Here is a 24,054-nt window from a genome sequence, read left to right as displayed (position 1 = left end):
GAGAACAGATTAGATATCCTAACGAACACCAGGTAGCCACAGGCAGATGCACACAAAGCCAAGGATAAATAGACCAGGTGCAACTGTTCTTACTTGCCCAATACAATCCTGTTAAACATTTTTTTCATTACTCCCTCTTATTTAGAATTCACCGTCAAAAAAAAAAAAAAAAAAAGTAATATTCACATGTACATACATAGGTTGTCTTGACATATTGGAAAATCAGTAAATAAAGTGTAAATATTTTTTGCTGGGACATATGATGCGTGAATAACCAAACCAAACCAAAAATATCCCGAGCAAGTCACGAGCGAGAACATGACAAAATCCAAGCTTTCTTTCTGAAATTTCCAACATATTTCTTAACTTAATATCTTTTTGATTTTTCCAAAATTTATACAACAAATAAAACCCCACCATCCATTCTTTGTATATGAAAACAAGGCTGCTGCTGCTGCTGCTGCTTCTCTTCATCTATCACAAAAAAAAAAAATCTTGAAATTCTCTGTAAGACAACACATAACCATGGCTGCTTATAAAAGTTGTCATCTGTCACTCAAGTTTGTTCTCCTCATCTCATCCTTTGTTCTATACTTTTCATGTCCCTCAGTTTATGCTCTTAATGTTGGGGTTCAAACTACTGGTACTGGTGTTTCACTGGTAATTACGTACTCATTTAATTTCTTCACAATTTTTTTTTTCATTGATAAAAATATTGACATATTTTTGGTCAATTTTTACAGATGAAAGAATGCAGCAGAAAATGTGAATCAGAATTCTGTTCAGGTAGCCATGGTATTTAATTAATTTTTGTGCAGTTTTTCAATATCATATTTTTTTTCCCTTCCTAAATGTGTTTTTCTTTGATTTGTTTCATTAGTACCTCCATTTCTAAGATATGGCAAGTACTGCGGACTACTATACAGTGGATGTCCGGGGGAGAGACCATGCGACGGACTCGACGCTTGTTGTATGAAACACGATGTTTGCATCCAATTGAAGAACAGTGAGTTTCATCAATCAATCAATCCATGAACGGCTTCGATCCAATTATTCATGGTTTTAATTTTTTGTAATGGTTTATTTCAGATGATTATCTAAGTGAAGAATGCAGCCAAACATTCTTAAACTGCATGAAGAATTTCAAGGACAGTGGAGGCCGTACTTTCAAGGGAAACAAATGTGATGTTGGAGAGGTTGTTGATATAATCTCTCTTGTTATTGACGCGGCTTTGTTGGCCGGAAAAGTTCTTCATAAACCATAGCCATATAGCAATAACCAAGCTAGATCGATCTATCTAATTTCTTCGTTGTAGATTAATATTTCTTTTTGATTTTTCGTTTGGTAAGTGCTTTGTATGAGGAAATAAAGACTGTGATTTCATTATGCGCACTGTAAATGAATTGCGAAGTTAGAATAAAGACATAGTCGACTGACTTTGACAACAATCTGTCTTGATCAGCCTAGTACAGGATGCAAGTTGAAACTTGAATCAGCACTGACTTTATCTATCTGTCTCGATCACGGGTGGTATTGTTCAGTGGCCGAGCCATGATTAAGGTGCTTTAGATAAATGAATGAGTTATTGAACAAGTAGTTCACCAAAAACAAGTTATAGCTGTGGATGCACAAGCATTACTTTTAATTACTTCGCAGGTAGGCAACTGCTACCGGTGTTTCCTTGTTCATCAGTAATACCAATCTTAAAAGCGGTACTTTTCCTTTTAATAAGTACTTGGTCCACCTTTATTTCTTAACACCTGTCTAACTTAAAAACATGCCCCTTTTAAATTTCCGTAAAGTATTCATTTTTTTTAAAAAAAAAATAGGAAGTTAATTTCTTTTTTAATTAAACAGTTGTGTAATAAAAAAATTGTTGGACTTTATAATATGTGTCAACATATAAAGAGGAGCCGTATACTTGAAATATATGGACCAACCACATCGTAGCCGCTCTGTAAAATAAGAGGTACTTTAATTTATAATTTGATGAACTTCCAAAAGATGCGCGACTGATGGATATCAAAACTATTTGGGGATATGAATTACTTCTCCCAACCAAAGATGTCTACTAAGGGGTATTTTTTGGGGCGAAAATACTAAAACACCCTTAGATTAATTAAAAAATACTATGGAAAGACTGTTATACCCTTTCTACTAAAACTTAAAATCTAAAAACCAAATCATTTACCATTCTCAAATCAGTTCCAGCACTCTCGTTTAGGGTTAGGTTTCAAATTTCTTTTTCCATCATCTTCTTCATCGTTCTTCATCTGTTCTTCACCGACGATTAATCGTTAATTCACAATTTTTTTCGTCGATTAACCTAACCGAATCATAACCATGCCTCCACTAAAGAAACCAAATTCCCAATCGAAGTCAAAATAGATTTCTCAACAAAAGCAACAAAAGAGGCTTGCTTTGATTGCTCAGGAGCAAAAACACGAAGAACATGAGTTATCGGACGATCAACTACTCGGAAATATGGCTTCTGTGAGAAGATAAGTCATCTAAAACTGTTTAATTAATGTTTCAATCGATTTGTATCTATGGGTTTAGGTCAAATTGCGAAACCCTAACTGAAATAGTTGAGTTTCGGTATTTCCGACATTCAATTTAGTATGAATACCACACCGGAAATAAGTACCGGCATTCGATCTAGGATGAAGATCATACCGGTAGTGTCTCCCGGCATTTAATTTAGGTTGAATACCACGCCGGAAATTAGTTTCAACATTCTATTTAGGATGAAGACCACCTCGGAACCCAGTCCCGACATTGATTTGAACTTTTACGAATACGCCGATAGTGAACTTCTAATAAACAGAAAACTCTAGGATTTTTTTATTTGTACCGGCATACATTTTAGGTTAGATTCCATATCGGTGCTGGAGTTTTGGTATCTAGGAACTTCAGAAATATTACCGTCATCTTCGGTATGTTTTTGTCAATGTCGGTATTAGGTCCCGACATGATCTTTTATTTTACGTATCTGCCGGTACTGGTATTTTATTATCCAGGAATTTCCTATAGTGTACCGGCATCCACGAAAATTATTTCTCAATGCCGGTATTGGTTCCCCCCATATTCGATACTTTTTTTTTAGTATGCCGGTAGTGATGATTTTATGTCGTAATGTGGTGTATCTATCCCGGTATTAGTAATGAAAATTAGTTGTCTTATATTTATTTCGTGCTTCTTCTGAAATAGATCTAAAGGAAGCTAAAGCAAAGGAGGCTAACAAAGGAAAATCTAAAGATGTTGTCACTAAGAAAAGAAGGAAGGATGGTCTTGATACTCCCCAGTCTCTGCCTCCTCGAGGGAAAAACAAAAAGCGTTTGCGTGCTGATACAAGAGGGGCAATTTGGGAGAGTAGTCGTGATCGTAGTAAAATCGTAATCCGTGAATCTATCGGAGTTGTTGAGGAGGAAGATGAGCAAGATGAAGAGGAAAGTGAGGAGAAAGATTATGAGATTGATCCAACTAAATTAGCAAACCAAATCCAAGCAGTAGTGGAACAAGGTGGTCCAAATCAACAACCCACACAAGGCAAGGGAAAAGGCAAAGGCAAAGGAAAAGGAAAACTAAAAGTTAAAAGTTCGCACCTTCCTCATGTTGATGACATGATACCCGATCTTGATCGTGGTATAATTTGGGGCGCATCTTCTTATAGGGATGTCAACGGTAGCTATCTGAACGGATATTTCCTCTATCATATCTGTTACCGATAATATTACCGGATATCCGACGGATATTCAAAAATATTTCCGTTATCCGTTCCGATAATAATATCGGTTATCCGATAATATCCGGTAGTAATTCATTATAAAAAAAAATAATTTGAGTTTTTTTAGTCGTTTTCTAATTTCATAAATTACAAAAAAAATCAAAGGAACTCTAAAGAAATTCGACTAAACAAAACCAAATACCTTGATCAAATGTACAAATTTGACTTTAAAATTATTATATTAAATTATATTAAACAAAACTCAAATCTTCTCCATTAATATTGAAAAATTCTCTGCTTTTCTCACAACTAATTAAACTAGATGTGATTTTTTTCTTTCATAATATTTTTATTTCTACCACTCTTCACATACTATCAAGCTAACAACTAAATATATTACTCAAAAAAATATAATTTTTTTGCATATACATTCTTTAACGGATATCGGATATTATCCTGTAGGATAATGCCTTTTTCGTATCCGTTTCGTTAAAGTAAGAATATCCGATAAGGTATCCGTATCCGATATCTGTTATCCGAAATTTCGGATAATATCCTAACGATTCCGACGGACTCGGACGGATATCGAATATTCGGTTATCCATTGACATCCCTATCTTCTTATGATCCGGGGTATCTATTTGGCTACAAGGACTCGTGGGCTCGTATTGTATATCAGACCTGTGTAAGAATTTCCTATCTCATGCATATGTATTGTTTTGTATTTATGCAAAATCTCTTAATCGTATTATATTCTAATTGTATGATCATAAGAAGCTTGTGCGTGTTTGCCGAAACCAAGCCGCGTCTCATTAGGATTTTTCTAAGGAGCATGAACAGGTCCAAGCAATAGTAAAGGATTCTGGTCTATATCCTTTAGTTGAAAATTATGTGACGCCATGTATTGTGACAGTCAATTTCTTCGTCGAAAGGTATCATGGTGAAACTGATACCATGCACTTCCCGTTTGGGGAGATGACCTTGATCACTGATGATGCTCAGAACATTCTAGGCTTGGATGTTATCGGAAAATCAATTGCAGAACGAGATAATCATTCTTTTGAGATAGAATGGACGAAGTTGCAGGAGCTTACTAACAAGTTGTTTGGTTGGGACTACAAAACTTTTGTGGGAAGCTTCTATGTATCTAAGGTTAGTAAGACAAAAACCATCAAGCTGACCCTGCTTAAGGAGAAGTTTGAAAATACAAAGGAAAAAAGTTTTAAGGATGGATGCGACCCTGCACAGATTCGTTATACAGCCGATGCGTACCTGTCATTCATCTTAGGCACTAGGGTATTCCCTGACACTAGTAGAAACAGGGTTAGTGCAAACTACCTTCAATACTCGGATTCGTTGGAAGAGGTCTTTACCTATTCATGGGTCACCGTGGCAATGTCACATTTGATGACGGAGATGAGAGGGGCCTCTAAGGCGGTTGCAAAACAATTTGTTGGGAATTTCACTCTACTCCAGGTATTTTTGTTTTTAAACTTATGTTCTTATTTATATTGTTCACATGTACCCTTATCATGAATTTAGAAACAAAATTTACTGATTTTTATATGTATCATTTCACATTTGTATAGGTGTGGGTTTATGAACATTTCCCAACATTGTTCAAGAAAAACCCCTAATTGAAGTTTATTCCCGTTGATGACACCGAGGAGCCTAGAGCCAAGAGATACGAGTTCAACAGCCATCCGAATCCCGATAACAATCATCGAATGACGTAAATGAGATTGGCTCTGGACGGGATGACTACCAAAGATGTTGTGTTTTACCCCTACAAGGAGCCTAGAGAGAACCGCCAATACAAGAGATTTTATAAAGTTGCATTTTACCAAGGGCCTTTGTTCCACCCAAAGGAATACGTTATAGATGATCCTCGACGTGTGATGCGGAAACTTGGATACAAGCAATTACCTAGATGCATGAAAGCTTTTCTTGAAAGGTACATCCTTGATCTTTCTTAGTGCATGACAAGTTCCACAAAGTTTAGGGTAGAGTATTATCCAACTCCATAACCAACACATTGGAGGGATATGAAACTACGTTGTTTGATAGATGCTACTAATTGGGAGCTTGTGAACAACGGTGATGAAGCTGACCCAACCTACATTGATGATTACTTGGAATGGTCACATCCTTTTGTCGTGCGCCCGTAAGACGTCGAAGTTCCACCCCAGAAAAACCCTCTCGTTCGAACTCCTATAGAGGCACCACCTACGATGACCCAACTTAATAAGACCGTTGGATTGCTAGTAAGTATTGTTAATTTCTTACTCTTTTAATGTACACATAATTTTATATTAGCATATATATACTAATTATGTGTTGTATGCATGAAACTAGTGGTGTTAGCTTGGCAACTTGAAGAAGATGTTAGGTTACAAGTACGAGGAAGGAGAGGTGCTATCCCTTGAAGAAATAAAAGAAGTCGTGGAAAAGCTTGATAAAATTGAAGACCCAAGTGAAAGAACTTTTTTTGGGGAAACAAGAAAGGTGTCCGTTTCCAAGAAGCAAAAAACCAAGTGATGAACTCTATAATTGTGTTTCGTTATTTGGATGGTGGTTATTATGTTTTGAACAATTTATAACTTGTTTTTGGTTGAACCCTTTTAGTTGTTTGGTTTACTTTTGGTTTATGAAACCTTGATGAAGAACATTTAAGCACGATTCAGTTCTTTGGCTTATGTTGAACATGTTTAGATTTCTAGTAAAATGTTGTCTTTGTAAGTTTTCTTTACACGATAAGCGCCGACATTCAAATTCTTAAGTTCCACAGCACCGGTACTGGTTCCGGCATTAAAATAAAATAAAATATTATGCTGCCATTTGTACCGGCATGGAAGATTTTTCTCCATAGACATGTCGGGCACAATGGATGAAAATGACCAAGTTTCTGTGTAGATTTTGGGTAGTTCCGGCATTGAAATGTTTAAGTTCCACAACACCGGTATTGATTTCGGTACTAGAAACAATTATATTTCTATGCCGCCATTTATACCGGCATGGAAGATTATTGAATCTACGCATGAATTATGATTTTCTTACTCTTCCATAGTTTTGCACAATTTCGGCATTGGATTTTGATAAATATACTATGCCTGTTTTGTTTATAATAGGTTACGAATGCTCTTTTTGTTTCATTCCTAGATAATCTATTACACTAGATTTCAAACTTTAAATTAAAATATACTAAAACATGGTAATGGATCAATTTTGGTTTAAGATGATCTCCTATGTAGTAAGCCATCCCTTTTCAAAAATTGCGGAACCTTTGAGCCTTTCGTGAATATCTTCGAAAACATCGTCTGGAATCTCGGTGAGGACCATCTTCACTGGTTCATCTTTTCTTTCAACATATTCCATTCCCTTCATATAGCACCCATCACACCCATCAATAGGCTTGCGTTGGCCCTTGTGGTTTTCTCTTGATTTTGCTAGTTTAACAGCTTTGTCAAACCATTGAAACTCATCGCACTTTGGGTAATTCAAACACCTTAGAAACATTCTTCCATTTTCAGCATCATCAGTTTTTGCAATCCAAAAAAAGCGTGTCCCATCACAACTTCTACACTTTGAATAAATAAAAGGACAGTCCATGACTAGATGAGAAGGTGACTTGCAAATTTGACACCTGCAATGATAATTTTGTAAGAGAAGATTATATTAGTTATGCGTCATCGTATTAAAGATTTAACTGTCCATATATTGTTAGCACTGGTACAACAAGGGCTTTTAGTCACAGTTATCCTTGTCACGGCTTTACCTATAACTGTGTCTATAGGTTTGTCTGTCCCGGGTAGATAGGTTTCGGCAGCCATATCATCTGTTTGGATACGGGTATGTTCCACGCGTGCACGGATCAACATTTTCTTATAAACACGATTAAAAGTTAGAACTGCTTCGGTTTCTTAACCCAAGTTCAACTTCTTCACTCCCACCCACGATCTGCAACTCCGCCCACCTTCTTACATATTAGGTAAATTGTTCCTCTCTACTTCTTCTTCTCTCTGTTCGATCTCAAATAAAAACCGGATTTTATTTACATTGCCTATTCGATTCGATCTGGTTTTATCTTCCTATGGAGTTTGAATCGGAAGTCCCAATCAGTCAGTTGATGCTTATTTTTGTATCTATATATATATCTAATACAAAGTTATGGTTGAAATTAGAAGAATACCCAGTAAACAGTGTGGTTTGCTGTTTCTATGTTTGTTGTTGTTGCTTTGTGGATTTCTGTCCAATTTGATGTCGAAACTGATATTCGATTAAGCTGAAGCGGCTTGGGTTTTTTTTTTGGTAAGAGTTCGATGTTGTTATCAGCTTTTGAACTCCATTGGTTATTATGTGTAATAATTTCTTCAACAGATAATTCATTATAATTTAGGATTTTCTTATTTGAAATCATGGCAAATCATTTTCCAATTTTGATTGCGTTTGAATTTAAAATTAGATACCCTATGTTAAGCATTGCTAGAGTGTGGAATATCCATGCCCTTTCTGTTTATGAGCAAGGTAAGTTAGTTTCTTCCTGAGGCATCTTGTTTTGTACAGATACCTGCTTTACAGATGAATTGGTTTTCCATGTTGCTCTAACAATGAGTATAGTGACACATTATATCCTTGCACCGTTCACCATTACATGTATATGACCTTACACTGTACAAATAAAATCGCCTTCTTGATAGACGGACAAAAACAGACCGGTTGGGAAATAAGCATTTGACCCTTGATATAATCACTATATGTTACCCTTATGGGTGTAAATTAGTTAACCTTGATCAAAGTTGGTCAGGGTAAAGGTTCTCATGCTGTTCAACTTATTTGATGATCTCGAAACTTATAACTTATTAACGCATATGTGAATTTAACCATTTAATTCATCTGCTATCTAACTGGGTTTCAATATGGGGAAAGGTTAGCATAAACAAATATTAGCGGTGTTTAGACCTCATCAGTTTTGGTACTGTTGCATGGACGAAAGCAGGAGGCTGTAATTTTTTCCAGGAAGGTTAGTCTCCCCATAGCTCCATGCCTGTACTGTTGTATTTGCAGTAAAACTTATGCTTTGTTTTATTTTTGTGTAGATATGCACCATTAAGATGTACAAGAGCGATGAAGTTGATCTTGAAGACTATATGTCTCACCCTGAATCAGATGGTTGTCATGGATGAGGTCAGCTTCCAGCAGGAAGCATCAGCGACAGAGTTTGATTGGCTTTGTCATAAATATCCAATTGCAAAGACGAATGACTGGGTTCCCATTCCGAAAGGTTTGTGATAGTGCTGTTCTTTTCTGATTCCTGAAGTTCTAGTAAAAGTACGCAATTTCGATCTTGTGATTACTCTCCTTCTTCCTTGGAGCTTGGCATAAACCTAATGTGACTTTGATTTGATTTTGACGCAATACACCTGTAGTGGCCTTTCCAAATGAGTTTTTAAGCGCGACTTTGTTGCCGTTCAGTTTTATGCGGTTCAATTGCAGGTAACTTTATTTCCTCAGCAGGGATATTCAATATCTTTGTACCTTCATTGTTATGTATTTTACTGATTTTTAAGTCGTTTGATTACCTGTCTTTTTCATGTCTTTCATCCTCTTATCGTGCACAATTCATTTATCTGAAGTATCTTTAAACTTGGATGCACCATACCCAATCAAGAAAATTGATACAAGTTTTTTAGACTGTAAATCTTTTCGTATATGCTGAGTATGTTTTAGAAGGATGAAGTGCGAAGATTCGTGAACTAATGTTGTAACTTCTTAATGGAACAAAAAGTTAGTTTGGCATGAAGATTTGCTCTATTTCCTCTAAGGACACTATTGTGACCTTACAAAAGCGACTGTAGGGGATGTTTATCGCTGTCGAATGTGTTATTCAGCTTATGGTTTCCCATCCTTTCCAGTTTTAATTCGGAATATTATTTCTTTTCACCTTATAGCTCAGTTGTGTCTATATTGCGGACAGTTTTATTGTTAATAATTATCGTTCAGTGTTGTATCTGATATGTGGAGTTGTTTTTTCCAGTAGATGCGGGACCCAGCCGAATTTAAAGCTTTTAGCAAACTATGGCTTTGTTAATGAAGATAACCTTTATGATTGCATTTGATTCAGGCGAAAACTGAGTTGATTCTGACAAGTTTGTTTGTAATCCTACATGTTCTCCGTTTATACCTTGTATAGTTCTTGCATGTTCTCTTTGTTCCAGGAACCCTCAGCACCAAAGATCCGCAATACCATGATTAGAGTTTGGTTGCTCAACTAAATGGAAAACTTTCTATACAAATCTTTCATGTGTGGGATCTAATCATTGCGCTTTTCTGTTTCTTTATTATGTAAATCCTTATTCATTTAAACTTGTGTTATGGGACTATCCTATGCAATAACAGGTGTTTGCTGGCAAAGAAAAAGAAGTAGTTTACTTTACGATATGCCTCCTTACGTTCAACTAGGGTATGTTGCAGACCCATCCGATATGCAATCATTAATATGTATCAGGCCCCATAGTTCAGTAAGTTTACTACTATGATTTTATTTCAACCAATAGTCTTTTGCGATCAGTTTAACTTCCATGAATAACAATTTACACTACCTCTTTGTAAGAATGTTGGAGTCAAAACTGTATATAAACTTACATCAACATACAATTACACCTCGATCATTTTATTTACACCTCGCAGAGCTGATATCTGGTCATTTGGGATAAAATGCTTTTAAGTTGGCCCATGTTCATGCTCCCTTCTCTAAGTATCCTCCGATAAAGGTAAGCCAGCTTTTTGAAATGATTTCAGTATTTCAGAAAAGTTTTTTTTTTTTTCACGCAGCCACAAAAATAAATAAAAATGTCTTAGAGGTCTTTGTTGAATGTACTGCATCAAAATAGTTGCATCATACAAATATATATTGTGTGGATCAACTTCCTCTTGATGGATGTAGTCCCTTTAGTTGTTTAATGTAGCCGCCAACCTGTGACCAGAGAACGAATAAAACAGTCAACTTGCGTACTCAAGTATTGTGTATGGGGTAGAACTTAAACAAAATAAAGTCATCGAACTTAAAAAAAAATAGAGTCAAAACAATTTTGGTACTTCCTCAGGTGATTGGAACTGCAGTACTTGTGAATGGCTGGCTATCTGATTTAGACCTACAACGATTTTCCACTATGAAAAGCTGCGGGGTTATGTTCTGATCATCAAGTTTATAAGCTGAGCGTATGACAAACAAATTTTTTCCTTCATTTTGTTGTGGCTGTAGTGTTTGATCTAAAAAAATTCGTAAAATAGTCACATCAATTTGGTTACATTTCAGGAACTTCTGGAAAAGTGTATGCAGAGAGGGAACATGCCATTCAATTCCAGGCACACCAAGATGCTAATGCAGATACCACACATGCGACCTCAGAGATTTAAATGCACTAAGAGACTTAAACGCACTAAGTATCTTCGCATAAAGGTATTTCATTGACCTATTCCTATGATCTTAATGAGTTTCTCTTTGGATAAAGAAACCGCGCCTGTGAAGCTGTAATCACTTCAGTGAATGCTCTCAGTAAGACTGGAAGTACCATGCATTCTGTTGGGAGTGAATGTGTGCATAATTGTCACTTCCGTGATTAGATTTCCCTTTGGTAATAGTCATTATAAGTAGGGATTTCATCATTTATTTCTTGTTCAGTCTTTGTTAACAGTAAGCTATATGGTTTATGGAATTTCATGGCAAGGATAGTGTTGTCCGATTTATAATTAATAAAAATTCAATTTGTTGCTAGTTACATCTTTGAAGATTTTTCTGGGAACAATATTAATCTTAAAAACTGTGCACAACATCTTAATACCCCTGCATGGTTTTGACAAGGTGAGTTTTACAGTCTGTGACCACTATCCATATTGGTCATAGAGAATATACTCCGAACCATTGAGCAAGTTTGGAAACGGTGGATCTAAATATTCCGTGTCTAAAACGCAGACTTGTCACGGGTGAAATAAAGTTACGTGGCTAAAGAAACATATTCTTCACGGTGAAATACCGTGACCAAATGGCATTATTATTGGTCTCGCAGCCTTTGGATACGGTTTCTTAGAAACTGGAATACCGTGACGAAAAGTCATTTTTGTACTAGTGTAGAAATGTTCAATCTATTTACTTTGCAAATAGAGCTTGATGATGAATCTCTCATCGCTTGTGAAGCTTTAATTGTGCTTGATTGATCTATTTTTTGATGCTTGCTTTCTTGAGAGAAGGATTTTTGTTATTTGGTGGACGCTTTGTGTAGATTTTTCCAAAGGAATGGCGGGTATTATATAGAAATGAATCTTCAATGGTCTTATTTTTCAAAAAACTAGCGGTTTTTTTTTTTGAAATTCAAAAATACCGGCATGATCACAATTATATATTCAATGCCAGTACCACGTACCGGCGCTGAACCATGTTATTCAACCATGCCGGTAATAGATGTATATTTTTCTGTGAAGAAATACACTTGTACCGGCATAAACATCGAACATTCAACAATACCGGTACGATCAACCAGCATTGTCGAATATCTTCCATTCGGAAGTTAACATTCAATGCATAATGTCTATTTTTTAAAACCATAAACCAATAAAGACCATTTCCTGCGTGGGATCTAAGTTTCTGACAATGCGGGAATGATAAAGTGGAAAAGAACCGTTGTGTCCTCATCTATTTAAAGTGGATACACCTATTGCAGTTGATACCTTAAAAAAAAAAAAAGGTGAGCTCCAATACATTTCTCTGATGGAAAATCAATCATCAACTACCGATTTCATCATTTCCATGGAAAAAGAAAAGCTTAAGAAGATATACTTAGAAGGAAGGAGCAAACCACCAAGTCATTTGACGCAATGGAAGAAGATATACTTAGAAGGAAAAGAGTATAAGAAGAGGCAGCAATAGAAGCAAAATATCGCAAAGAAACTAAAGAGATATACGAACGTCTAAAACAAGCGAAGATAGAAGCGGATGTTGAGGAAGAAACCCAATAGATTGAAAATTAATACATAGTGTCGGATCTCCCGGAAGATCACCTCCCTTCAAACCTTTTTTGGGGTCTTGTTGAGGATGGTCCTTATATGCCGAAGTTTGTGGACGGTAAGTGCAAGAAACACAAAATGGATTACGGGGATGTGTTTAGCGAATCGCACAATTTCCTTCATAAAATTATGTCGCAAATACAACGATTTTCTCGCAAGATTCAGAGGGAATAGGTATCAAGATCAGGACGCATATACCAAGTGGAGAAAAGAGCCTTTTAGGCATTTCGAAGCTGCTTTGTTTCTTGAATCTCGTCCTAAGAAATGATGTTAGTTGCAATTAGTTTAAGATCTTTCATTTCATGTGTAATGTTGTTTATGAGATTAATGTTTCTAATTTTATTTCCTATGGTTCCACCGATTCTGGGCGGTCCGGATTTTCGGCTCCGTTCCTGTGAACCGTTAGAAATAGCACAAAGACGGGCTTAGCAAGGAGCTCACCATATCTATCATTCTAGCCTATTTATTGTACTTGTAGCCGAATAGTGTAGAAAATTTGTGATACTGTATTGTTTTAGTGTAGAAAATTTGTGAAATGTTAGTTTTAGCCCACTCATATCTATCATTCTAGCCTTTTATTCTACTTTTAGCCCACTTATAAAATTTTGATTCTGAAGTCCCATTATACTTGGATAATGCAGATTTCTTCGTGACATAATTAAATCCCATTATTCTTCCTCAGTTTTTTTTTTCTTCTGGTGTCACTTTTGGTTATTGAGTTCGTTAGTCTTGTTTTTTTAGTTATCTATCTAGTTTTCTATTTATGTTGGGTTTTACGTGTCATATGCCGTGCTTACATCGTTAAGCCCACACAAACGCACATAAAACATTCTCGATCGTTAAGCACCCATCCAATAGTAGGTTTAGGAGGCTGTCGAACAACACCGTCAAACAGTACTCCTGGATAAGGTGGTTGCTCTTAAAACTTTGTCGTTACGGTTAAGTCTTATGGTCTTCAATCTAGCATCTAGATTGGCCATCCACGTCAGCTAGGACAACTTCCTAAGTCTTATAGGATGTCTAGTGTAGCAGCTAGATTAGAAGACCACATCAGCGAGATCACCATCTAGCACTGAACGGTTCAGCGCTTTAAATCTCAGCCGTTAAATCAGAAAATTTTCTCTTAGCGCTGAATTGTTCAGCGTTTTGGTTACTTATTGAGCGATGAACGGTTCAGCTTTTGAAATTAGCTGCTAGTTGAACAACGAGCAAATGCTAGGAAAGAGAAGTAGCAGGTACATGTGTTAACTTTTTTCCCATACTTATTTTTTGATTTGCAACACTTTTTGTCCAATCTAACAGCTCAATCTAGCCCATAGAACTTATCCTAAGATCTCCAAAATGGAAAGTTTTATTTTATCCAAGAAAAAAAAATCGGAAGTCTGGCCTCACTAGATTGCATGTTATAACTTCCAGATCTAACAGATTCAAACTGTCAACCACATGGAACCGCCTTCGACTTTCGTCATTCAACAGTTATCGCGTCATGAACTTAAAAAACCTGCATATCCGACCCCACACCGCACACTCAATACCCCTAATATCTGCAAAATCGCATGCGGTTCTGTTGTATAAGCTTTTCCAGTAACAGAACACTGGCATGGCTTTAACTTTATCAACGGTTCTTAGTGAAGCCATATACCCCTGCATACTTTTCTTAACTACTCCACCTTCTAGAGACTCTGAGAGGCTGAGGCACATGCCACGACCAGACCGCTATTTAGATAGGTTTAACACTTCATTCATGAATGGCTGACTACATATATGACCTAGCCAATCGACCAAGTCAGAGTCCATATATAATGCATCATCATTATATATATATATAAAAGCCATAGAAATACTGTATATCTTGCATATGGAATACCGATAAATGCATCCTAGGGAACCCCATGTTAACATATTGTATGCAAAAATACAAATCGTTGCATCATCAAGTTATTCTAAAGCAGTTTACCATTTTCGCTCTGTAATTACTTTTTTTCCATTTATGCTCCTCATTGTTAGACGGGTATCCGTAACTTAATTAAATACCCGTAGATTTGGAACCCTTCAAAAAAAAAAAATACTTCTACCACATTATAAATTATTAGATCACATGTCTCGTTCCTCCAGGTATGCGCTAACTATTAGCTTCATATTGTTAGTTTCATTTTCTACCTTGTCGTGCTTTTATGCAAAGGTTTTGCCGCCGGTTTTTGAGAAGTGTTTTTCTATTGTGGTGTGCTGTGTTGTACAAATATGCAATTGCATGGGCATTTAGGAGAATCCTTTTCAAGGTAAACTGGTTCTGTAAAAATAAATGAAGTCCCAATGCACAGGTGATGGCCCAGAATGTAACATCTTTGATCTCCTCGCCCTTCTGCCTTTCTAACCAAAATGTAACAAACTTTTATTACCAACCTCGTTAGTTCACGTCCTCCTACCAGTCACCTTCCTTGTTAGTTTTTTCTGCTTCTTTCTCCAACAGAATTCATGCATGCAATCAATAATCGAATCGTCTACCTTTTCTTAACTACCAGAAATTCAGCAGATAGCTTCCCACCATTTCTGACGCCGAAAGATTTTACATCTCTCCCCCTCTCTGTCTCTTTCTCTGATCAAGCTCTCACCGTTTGCTATAAAAACCCCTTCAACCCCACACCACTCAACATATCAACTCTTGCTTCTTTAAACAGAAACAAAGGAAAAGATGTCTAAGTTTTCTAGAGTCGTTTTCTTTTTCTTCTTCTTCATTCTTGTAATTTGCCAAGTTCCTGAAGCTGCTAGATTAGTTCCTAGTCCTCGTGTTTCAGGTTTTGTTACAACACAAGGTACTCAATTTTTGCTCAATGGGTCTCCATTTCTGTTTAATGGATTCAACTCATACTGGATGATGCACGTAGCGGCTGATCCAACTGAACGATACAAAATTTCTAACGTGTTCCGTGATGCTTCTGCCGCTGGCTTAACTGTGTGTCGAACATGGGCTTTTAGTGACGGTAGCAATCAAGCTCTTGATCTCCAAATATCACCTGGTGTGTACGATGAACGTGTGTTTGAGGCACTTGATTTTGTCATTTCGGAAGCAAGCAAATACGGAATTCGTTTAATTATGAGTCTCGTAAACAATTACAATGACTATGGAGGAAGACCGCAGTACGCGCAGTGGGGTAAAAGCGCGGGCGTACAGATATCTAGCGATGATGATTTCTACACAAATCCTGTTTTGAAGGAATACTATAAAAACCATGTCAAGGTACGTAAATTCATCTAACAAAGCATGCACATGTATATATATATATATAAATGTTTGTAGACGACGTGAGATTTTATTCTTTTTGTCTACAGAAAGTTCTAACACGGTTCAACACCATAACTAAAGTCACTTATAAGGATGACCCAACTATAATGGCATGGGAGCTCATGAACGAACCTCGTTGCCAAGCTGATACCTCTGGCAAAACAGTACAGGGGTGGGTTCAAGAGATGGCTACATATACAAAATCCATTGACAACAAACACTTGCTCGAGATCGGAATGGAAGGATTCTATGGAGATTCAATGCCAGAGAAGAAGCAAAATAATCCTGGTTACCAAGTTGGAACAGATTTCATTTCAAACAATCTTATCCAAGAAATCGACTTCGCCACCATACATGCATATCCTGATATTTGGTGAGTTTCATATATATATATATATATAATCTCTAACTATAGCTCAAATATTTACATTCTAAAACCCCCCTACAACTGGTAAAAGCAGGAACTGTTGTAACTACTATATGGTAAGACAAATATTAACCTTTTCTTTGCTGCAATCCAAACTCGCAGGTTATCCGGCCAAAACGACTATGCACAATTAGGTTTTGTACAAAAGTGGATGTCTAGTCATTGGGAAGATTCAAGGACGATACTGAGAAAGCCATTGGTTTTTTCCGAATTTGGCAAATCGAGTAAAGATCCAGGATACACGTTAAGCGCGAGAGATGAGTACATGAACGCAGTTTACGACAGCATTGATAACTTAGCGCGAAGTGGAGGAACCATAGGAGGTGGTTTAGTCTGGCAAATAGTAGCAGAAGGAATGGAATCTTTTTACGATGGCTATGAGATTGTTCTATCGCAAAACCCTTCCACGGCCGGGCTTATTTCAGGGCAATCTCAGAAGATGAGAGCACTTAGTCATACGATGAGTACGAAACATTAAACAATGCATGGGTGACAGCGACGTGTGAAATGTCGACTCCGCAAAGCCGTAAAACCAAGGCATTTTTTTCTTGGAAATTCTTGCAACGATAGAATAATACTAATAAATTAAGCGATAGGATTTTTTTTTTTTTTTTTTTTTAATAATGAGAATTTTTGGTTGGAATTTGAAACTCAACCTCAATTCATACATGTTTCTTTTATCTTTACTAAGGAGACATGTAATACGCCATAAAAATTAAATAAATTAGATGTAAACTTGGAACAGCTGAATGTTGCTAGCCGGTAATGTCCTCGGCCAGTAAGGTTTTCTGCCTTACTTTTTTTTATATATAAAACCCAATAAATAAAACGGAGAATGGTTCATTTGTCCAAATATTTTTTAATCACGGTTCAAATGGACGAGTAAAAAATAGTTCGGGTGAAATGAACAAAAAAAAATAGCAAGGATGAAACTGGATTCATCCTAGCTTAAATTTAAAACATAGCAAGGATGAAACTGGATACATCCTGTGTAAATTGAAAATAAGAAAAAATATTTGAAAATGGAAACGATGAACCTGGTTACATCCTGGTCATTTTTAAAATTTTGGTCATTTAAACAGTATCTAAATCTAAATGTCCTTTTCACCCAGGAATTGTTGATTTTGGTCTTTTTAACCAATTTTGTGAAGACAACAAAATCAACAATTCCCGGGTGAAAAGGACATCTAGATGTTGATACTATTTAAATGGAAAAAAATGTAAAAATAGCCAGGATGTAAACAGTTTCATCCTACCCATTTTCAAATACCTTTTCTTATTTTTAATTTACATGAGGATGCATCCAATTTTTTAAGTTTAAGTCAAGATGATTCCAGTTTCATCCTTGTTATTTTTTCAGTGTCTATTTCACCCATACTAATTTTTACTCATCCATTTGAACCATGTTTTAAAAAAAATTGGACAAATGACCTATTTTCCGTAAATAAAATAGATTATAACGATTAGCAGGTTTTGTGATTTTGTCTTTTTATCTTTACTTGCAATTTACATTTTAAAGGTAGGTAATAAGCATATGGTTTACGTCATTTAGTACTCACATGGAATGATGAGAAAAATGGACGCTGCTTACTTGCTTTCATTTATTACATCATAAGCACCGCCTGCTGTCTTTGTCAACCTTTGGGCATTTTCCCGCTTTCTTTCATCTTTCCTATCCGGGACTGTAAAGAACCTTAAAGAAATGAACCTTGTGCTTGACTGGAGCCGACTTGATCATGGAAAGCGCTGAAAATTTTCATTCACTCTTCCTTAACCATTGGTTGAAGGAAAAGAAAGGATTATGTTATGTGACTGAAATATGCCAAAAGATAAATGGATCGGTTGTTCAAGGATAAATGGATCGGTTGCCAAAAGATAAAAGGATCGGTTGGACGATGATTCTTCAGAACAACGAGAAGAAGAAAATCTCACCAGCGCGTTATTTCCTGTTTCTTCCATCACTCAATGTCTATGAGGCTTGAGAACATGAGATGAACGAAATATAGTTCATAGGAAAACATCTTGCGCCCATGAATCACAGCCCAAACTTGCCTCAAAACCAAATTTGTTTCCTATGACTAATATGAATCTGACTTGATATGTTTGTATTTTGATTCAAATCTGTCTCGGCTAACAAAAATATATATGAGTCAGTGGCTAGATCTCATAAGTCGGGAATGTTTTGTTTCCAGAGATACGAGTCAAGGGTTAAGTCTAAATCAGATAGCGATTGAGAAAAGTTAAAAAAAAAACAAATGGTCTAACATTTAAATCGTGTCGAATTAGGGATCGACAGATACGTACCAGCTTCAGCATTATTATTCAGATTCTACGCTAAGGTTCATCCTTCTCGGTCCGGCAAAAACTCATTTACGACAACCATATAGATGGGCAAACATGAACGTAATGCTGAATGGCATCTTCTGGGCATATACATTAGGGTCCCCTATACATCATTCCATTCGACCAAATCATGAAAAAAAGCTTCCATTACGGTGTTGAATTTGTTCAAATTCAGTATGAATTCAGGTTAGTACAAAATTTACAGTGCCTATCAGAAACAAAAAAAAACAAAACAAATTACACTGCAACTTTATGATTTATCCCACAATTATTCTGTCATCCATATATCCATGCAAAGATGATCTCTCGTGAATAATTGCAGTGCTAATAGCTCGATACAAACAAACAGAAGGAAGATGTCTAAACTTATTTTATTTATTTGGTAGGCTGTACTGTACTGTTTGCATTAAAATAAGTGACAACTTACTTTAATCTTGATTCATGATCGGCCCTCGGATTTGGTGCTCACCCACTCTAGAAACTTGACCTGAGAAGCCATAGTATCCGCCCGATAGAGTTGATAATAATGGGATGCAGCTTCTTTTCCAACTGTATAACCAACCACAGCTCCTAAACCCAAAGCCAAGACGGTACCTGATATAACATATTTAAAAAGGTGAGGAAAATATCATGCAGATAAATCCAACATCTGACATTCAAGTTCTAGCTTTTTACCGTGGTAATGACACAAGTCTAAGGGTTTTGAATAGAATATTCATCCCAATAATGGTAACAAACTATCGTAAAAAAAAATAAAAAAAAAAATCAAGGGAGTCGAGTAAATATACTTGTCATTCAAAGTTTCAAAAAGATGCATAAATAGTGATTACTTCAAGAGAATCAATTTGTCAGTTCAAGCGCACCTAATTGTGTAAATACAGTTTTCACAGGAGGGCATGCCAAACATGGTACTTAACAAACATAACTTCTACTGCAGCGAGATTCCAAATCTACACCAACAAAGGGTAAGACAAAAATACTGAAAGCTTTAGTGATGAAGAGTTGAAGGCAAGGATAGAGTTTCAAAAAAGAGGCTTATGGCTCGAAAAAAACCCTCTGAATAAGTACAACTGGTGTCCAATCCTAGTCCCTATAATTCAAATTTGGAATAGCTGTCTGGGTAGAAATAGGATACTACATCACTAACTTACCATCTGACTGTTAACAAAAAAAAAAAAAAAAAAAAACAAGGCACTTCTCTTCAGAATAAGGAGATGAAACAGTTGTTCTGTGATTATATTGGTCAAAATGCAACATAATCACACAACAAGAGACTATTACTCCCAAAAACAAAGTACCTAAGTCTTAAGGGATTATGCAGAAAGTATCTATGCAACCAAATACATATATACAAGAGCAAGCAGTGTCGAGCAGGCTAAAACTCAGTCATCTGTTTTTATGAAAACATCTGAGATCAAAATTTATGCTGAAAGGTAGAATTCAATGAAACAAATATTTGAGGATATAAGTTGCGCAAGGAATTACGAACTTGTTCAGTGATTATGTTGGTCAAAATGTCAATGTTCTAGAATAACTAATAAGTATTAAGCATCTAACAACCTAGAATCTTGGATAAATGCATAATTTTAGTTTACTTTTCATCTTTATGCAACGCAAACTAATAAAGTCACTTCGATAGCAAAACCTTCAAGTGGTTGATAGTAACAAGTCTTTATCTCTTCCTAAAATATTTCTGAAGTTGTTATAGGATGTGATCTCCTTGTATTTTCGTGCATAAGCTAAACTTGCCCACATTCTACACAGACTCATGAGTAATATCTTACGGTGGAGAATGGAGATAGATTTTTGTGGTGGAGATAAATCTGGTTTTTCATCACAGAGACATTTCATTTTCTCTTTGTAACAACGATGATAACCTGAGCACTGAATGAGAACCACACAGCTGTATTATTTGCTAAACTACACAGGATCCTAATTATTACCTCCCTTAAAATCTGGGTTGCGCCAATACTTCTTGGAGGTCCCTGTATTTTGTGTCCATATGTATGGACACAGCCACATACGTGGACACCCAAAATACGGCTACAATATTGAAGTTGTTATTTTAAGTATTAAGTAACAGTCACCTACCTTTAAGGGGGTTATAATTACAAGCATGTGTATGTTAACCAAATATAAACCTGTGTGGTTATATAGTTAAGTGCTGAAGTTAGCACCGTCAGTCACAAAAATAAATATTTCTGAGATAGGGAGATGAAAAAACCAGATCTCCACCATAAGCCATTACTGAATAGTCAGTACTAGGAGTAAAATTTAAAATAATAGCTTTAATAAAGCAGCCGCATTTTGGGTGTGTCCATACATATGGGCACACCATTAGGGGACCCCCCAGTAGGTAGAGCTAAAAGAGTACCATGATGATTCTAGGGATATTCTCATGCAGTTTGAAATAGACATGATCTGTTCAAGAGACTCAATTTGTCATCTCAAATTCACCTGATTGCAGGGGAGCATGGCAAACATATTACATGTGACACGGTTTGTACTAGGATATTCCATAACGATACAGAACAAAGGGAAAACAAAGTAAGCTAATAGCTTTAGTGATAGAGAGTTGAAGGGAAAGAAAAGAAGAAAGCTTCAATAACATGAGGATTGAGGCTCGAGAATCACCATTTCAATAAACTAGAATACCTAGCACTTAACAGTGTCAATACTAATCCCAGATTCGCCATAATGAATACTATATCCACTTGGGTAGAAAAAGGAAACCAAAGAAATTATTAAACCACCACCTGACTGCTTGAAAGCAAACTTGGATGCTGGTATTCAGAGTAAACCACTTTGCCTAGTCTTACAGGACTATGCAGGAGATTTCCCTGCAAGAGCAAGCAGTGTCGAGCAGGCCAAAGCTGGGTTATCTAATTTCTTCGATATGTTCACATAATACATTGTAAGGATGATAGATTCAACTCACACAAAAAGTATGGAGAGAAATCAAAATGGAACGCCCAACATACTGTAGAAGAAAAGAATTCTCATATAACCCTAATGAGTACATAGATATAGATTGCAACTTGCAAGGTGTTAGTAAACGGTTCTGTATTTACGTTTGTAAAAAATCAGCACATGCCTTACAACACTGCTAAAATGGCTACAGGGCTTCAAACAACTCAGACTTGGTTTTAACAACTTTCAAGGGTTAACATTAACTAGACCTTCTCTCTTCCTAAACCCTTTCAGATGTCGAATCTGGAACGCCATCTCATAATGTATAACCTAAGTTGCCCACTTTCTGTGACTGCCAGTGTTTATCTGCTACACTAGTGGAACAACAATCACTAAAAGAATGCAACAAAAGGATCATGGAGATTCTTACAAGAGATTATATCAAATCTACTGTAGTATTACTAACAGACTAACTTTTCATAGCATATTATCAGCAAATAGCAATGAGAACAATTTTGGCATACAGAGTGTAGAACTAGAAAAGTACCATGAGGACTCTTCGAATATTTAAAGGCAGTTCCACCCAAATGAAGTGCTCCAACAGCACTTCCTATTGCAGCTACCTTGGCTGCTTTCCTAGCATTCTCCACCTGAAGAACAGAAGGCAACAAAAATATCGAAGTAGTTTTAGAACCACCAACAAAATCTAACAGACTGCAGAGATGGTACTTATATGCAATACAAATCTTTTTGAGTCATTCAATCACACATAACTGACACCAATTACTTTCCAACAAATCAAGCCAACCAATGAACATTTATCACTACTCCATTCTTTCCGCCATCATAAGTATATTTAAGCATGTATCGCCTTCAGAGAAACAAAAACATACACCACACCGCATTTTGTTAAACAATAGTTAATTCCCCGTGAAACAGCAAAAAAAAATGCCATGTGTCGATAAATATATCATAACTCTAAGTCTGTAACCACGATAGTAAAATACTAGGAATCATCTAGTCTAATGTTGGTCCAACATCTAATCACTACCATGAAGGAGAAGCTGTGTATGTTCTAAGATAGTGATTAAAATGGCATCCTACCAATGCTTCATGGTTGAAATTAATTTAAGATACCTCTATTTAACCTGACACTCGGTGAAACTGTTACAGGTCTAACTTCAAGAAACTGCGGAAGCATATGCAGCTGCCAAAGCTGGTACAAGAAGCCCTACGAATTCGAAACATGAAAAGAAGTTTGCTCTTCTTAAGGCAGCGGAATGGATAAACCAGTTGCAACTAACTAAAGTCGTTTCTAAGGGTGATAATAAACTAGTAGATCCAGTTAATAAAATTAGTGGTAAGTGGGATGACTACTTTAGTCTTGTCAATGAATGTAAGTCTTTTATTTCCAGTATCCAAGAGTTTCGATGTTGTTATGTGCAATAGGCAACCAGCGCAATCGGGCAACCAGCGCAATAGTTGATTTGCTATCTCGGTTTTGCAATGGGCAACAAGCTATCTCAATCAAAATCCTAATGCAGGATTATCATTACTGTATTATAAAATAATTATACTCTCTTCTATCATCTTCAGCAGTACTAAGGGCATAAACCACAAGTCTCAAACATAAACCTCTTGATACAAACAACAACAGAAAACGCCCAAATCATAATCACTTCAAAACCCTAGAATCAAAAAATACCCAAATTACAAGAATAATTAGGAAAATGAAGTGGTAACCCCATGAAAATCAAAGGGTGTGAGTTAAGAGAAACATACAACAGGTCCATGGACAGGATCAATAGCAATGAAAGATTCAACATCAGAATCAGTCCATGTGATTCCATTCTCTTTAGCATCAATAAACTTCTTGTGGTTATCAAGGAAGCTAAATCTTTCACCCACGAATTCTTTGCATACTTCCCAGAAATTTCCAGTTCCTTCTGCTGCCATTTGAATAGATCCACTCTAGTCACTCTCTCCTTCTCTCTGGTTTTTTTTCTTCTTGCTGTGTGTGTTGATGTTGAAGAATTAAATGGGATTTTATTATTAACGGCGAAAAAGTAAACAACAATCAAGCTTTTGGTGTGAGCCCATAACTTTAAAATGCCCATTATGGTCCAGCACTGCCATAACATTTTTTTTCAGTTTTTGAGTGAGCATTTGGCCCGTGGATTTAATCGGGACAAACTGTATTTTTATATTTTTTGTGGACGGATGTCCAAACCGTTCATTAATGGATTGGACGCAGATGAATTTTTTTGAAATCCGACGGAATAGGCCCGAATGCAACCATGAAA

The 24,054-nt window shown here is 36.4% G+C and overlaps 3 protein-coding genes and 1 long non-coding RNA gene across 9 annotated transcripts; 3 read left to right on the top strand and 1 right to left on the bottom strand.

The window, feature by feature from the left end:
- The first annotated feature begins 407 nt into the window (after window positions 1–407).
- LOC113327512 (phospholipase A2-alpha-like) lies at window positions 408–1,449 on the top strand. Its single transcript, XM_026574700.1, has 4 exons — window positions 408–660; window positions 744–786; window positions 881–1,006; window positions 1,090–1,449. Exons 1-4 carry the CDS (start codon window positions 526–528, stop codon window positions 1,263–1,265), a joined length of 480 nt encoding a protein of 159 aa, XP_026430485.1. The 5' UTR covers window positions 408–525; the 3' UTR covers window positions 1,266–1,449.
- Window positions 1,450–7,658: 6,209 nt separating this feature from the next.
- On the top strand, window positions 7,659–11,492 carry LOC113327531. 6 transcript variants are annotated; one of them, XR_003348980.1, is made up of 6 exons: window positions 7,659–7,716; window positions 8,660–8,748; window positions 8,825–9,009; window positions 9,155–10,246; window positions 10,416–10,498; window positions 11,044–11,492. It is a non-coding gene; the product is annotated as an uncharacterized LOC113327531 (long non-coding RNA). The 6 variants fall into 6 exon arrangements; XR_003348978.1 differs by having other exon boundaries at window positions 8,655–8,748; XR_003348979.1 differs by having other exon boundaries at window positions 7,659–8,748; window positions 9,155–9,221; window positions 9,763–10,246.
- Window positions 11,493–15,480: 3,988 nt separating this feature from the next.
- LOC113327522 (mannan endo-1,4-beta-mannosidase 5-like) lies at window positions 15,481–17,074 on the top strand. The gene is made up of 3 exons (XM_026574709.1): window positions 15,481–16,026; window positions 16,119–16,444; window positions 16,601–17,074. Exons 1-3 carry the CDS (start codon window positions 15,481–15,483, stop codon window positions 16,974–16,976), a joined length of 1,248 nt encoding a protein of 415 aa, XP_026430494.1. The 3' UTR covers window positions 16,977–17,074.
- Window positions 17,075–18,969: 1,895 nt separating this feature from the next.
- Window positions 18,970–23,785, bottom strand: LOC113327510 (succinate dehydrogenase subunit 6, mitochondrial-like). Its single transcript, XM_026574698.1, has 3 exons — window positions 23,534–23,785; window positions 22,299–22,401; window positions 18,970–19,435 (listed from the first exon to the last, which is right to left on the bottom strand). The coding sequence occupies exons 1-3, from the start codon at window positions 23,705–23,707 to the stop codon at window positions 19,281–19,283; spliced, it is 432 nt and encodes a 143-aa protein (XP_026430483.1). The 5' UTR covers window positions 23,708–23,785; the 3' UTR covers window positions 18,970–19,280.
- Between the last annotated feature and the right edge of the window lie 269 nt (window positions 23,786–24,054).

Source organism: Papaver somniferum, unplaced genomic scaffold (assembly GCF_003573695.1).
Source record: "Papaver somniferum cultivar HN1 unplaced genomic scaffold, ASM357369v1 unplaced-scaffold_102, whole genome shotgun sequence".
NCBI lineage: Eukaryota > Viridiplantae > Streptophyta > Magnoliopsida > Ranunculales > Papaveraceae > Papaver > Papaver somniferum.
This window is presented reverse-complemented; position numbering and strand designations above follow the sequence as displayed.

What these genes read in the sequence shown, in the direction of transcription:
- LOC113327512 (XM_026574700.1), top strand. Translation starts at nt 526, where the DNA reads ATGGCTGCTTATAAAAGTTGTCATCTGTCACTCAAGTTTGTTCTCCTC. An exon ending in TGAATCAGAATTCTGTTCAG is followed by an intron (nt 787 to 880) that starts GTAGCCATGGTA and finishes TTGTTTCATTAG; the next exon opens with TACCTCCATTTCTAAGATAT. An exon ending in TTGCATCCAATTGAAGAACA is followed by an intron (nt 1,007 to 1,089) that starts GTGAGTTTCATC and finishes GGTTTATTTCAG; the next exon opens with ATGATTATCTAAGTGAAGAA.
- LOC113327522 (XM_026574709.1), top strand. Translation starts at nt 15,481, where the DNA reads ATGTCTAAGTTTTCTAGAGTCGTTTTCTTTTTCTTCTTCTTCATTCTT. An exon ending in ACTATAAAAACCATGTCAAG is followed by an intron (nt 16,027 to 16,118) that starts GTACGTAAATTC and finishes TTTTGTCTACAG; the next exon opens with AAAGTTCTAACACGGTTCAA. An exon ending in CATGCATATCCTGATATTTG is followed by an intron (nt 16,445 to 16,600) that starts GTGAGTTTCATA and finishes CCAAACTCGCAG; the next exon opens with GTTATCCGGCCAAAACGACT.
- LOC113327510 (XM_026574698.1), bottom strand. Translation starts at nt 23,707, where the DNA reads ATGGCAGCAGAAGGAACTGGAAATTTCTGGGAAGTATGCAAAGAATTC. An exon ending in ATCCTGTCCATGGACCTGTT is followed by an intron (nt 22,402 to 23,533) that starts GTATGTTTCTCT and finishes TCTGTTCTTCAG; the next exon opens with GTGGAGAATGCTAGGAAAGC. An exon ending in ATATTCGAAGAGTCCTCATG is followed by an intron (nt 19,436 to 22,298) that starts GTACTTTTCTAG and finishes ATGTTATATCAG; the next exon opens with GTACCGTCTTGGCTTTGGGT.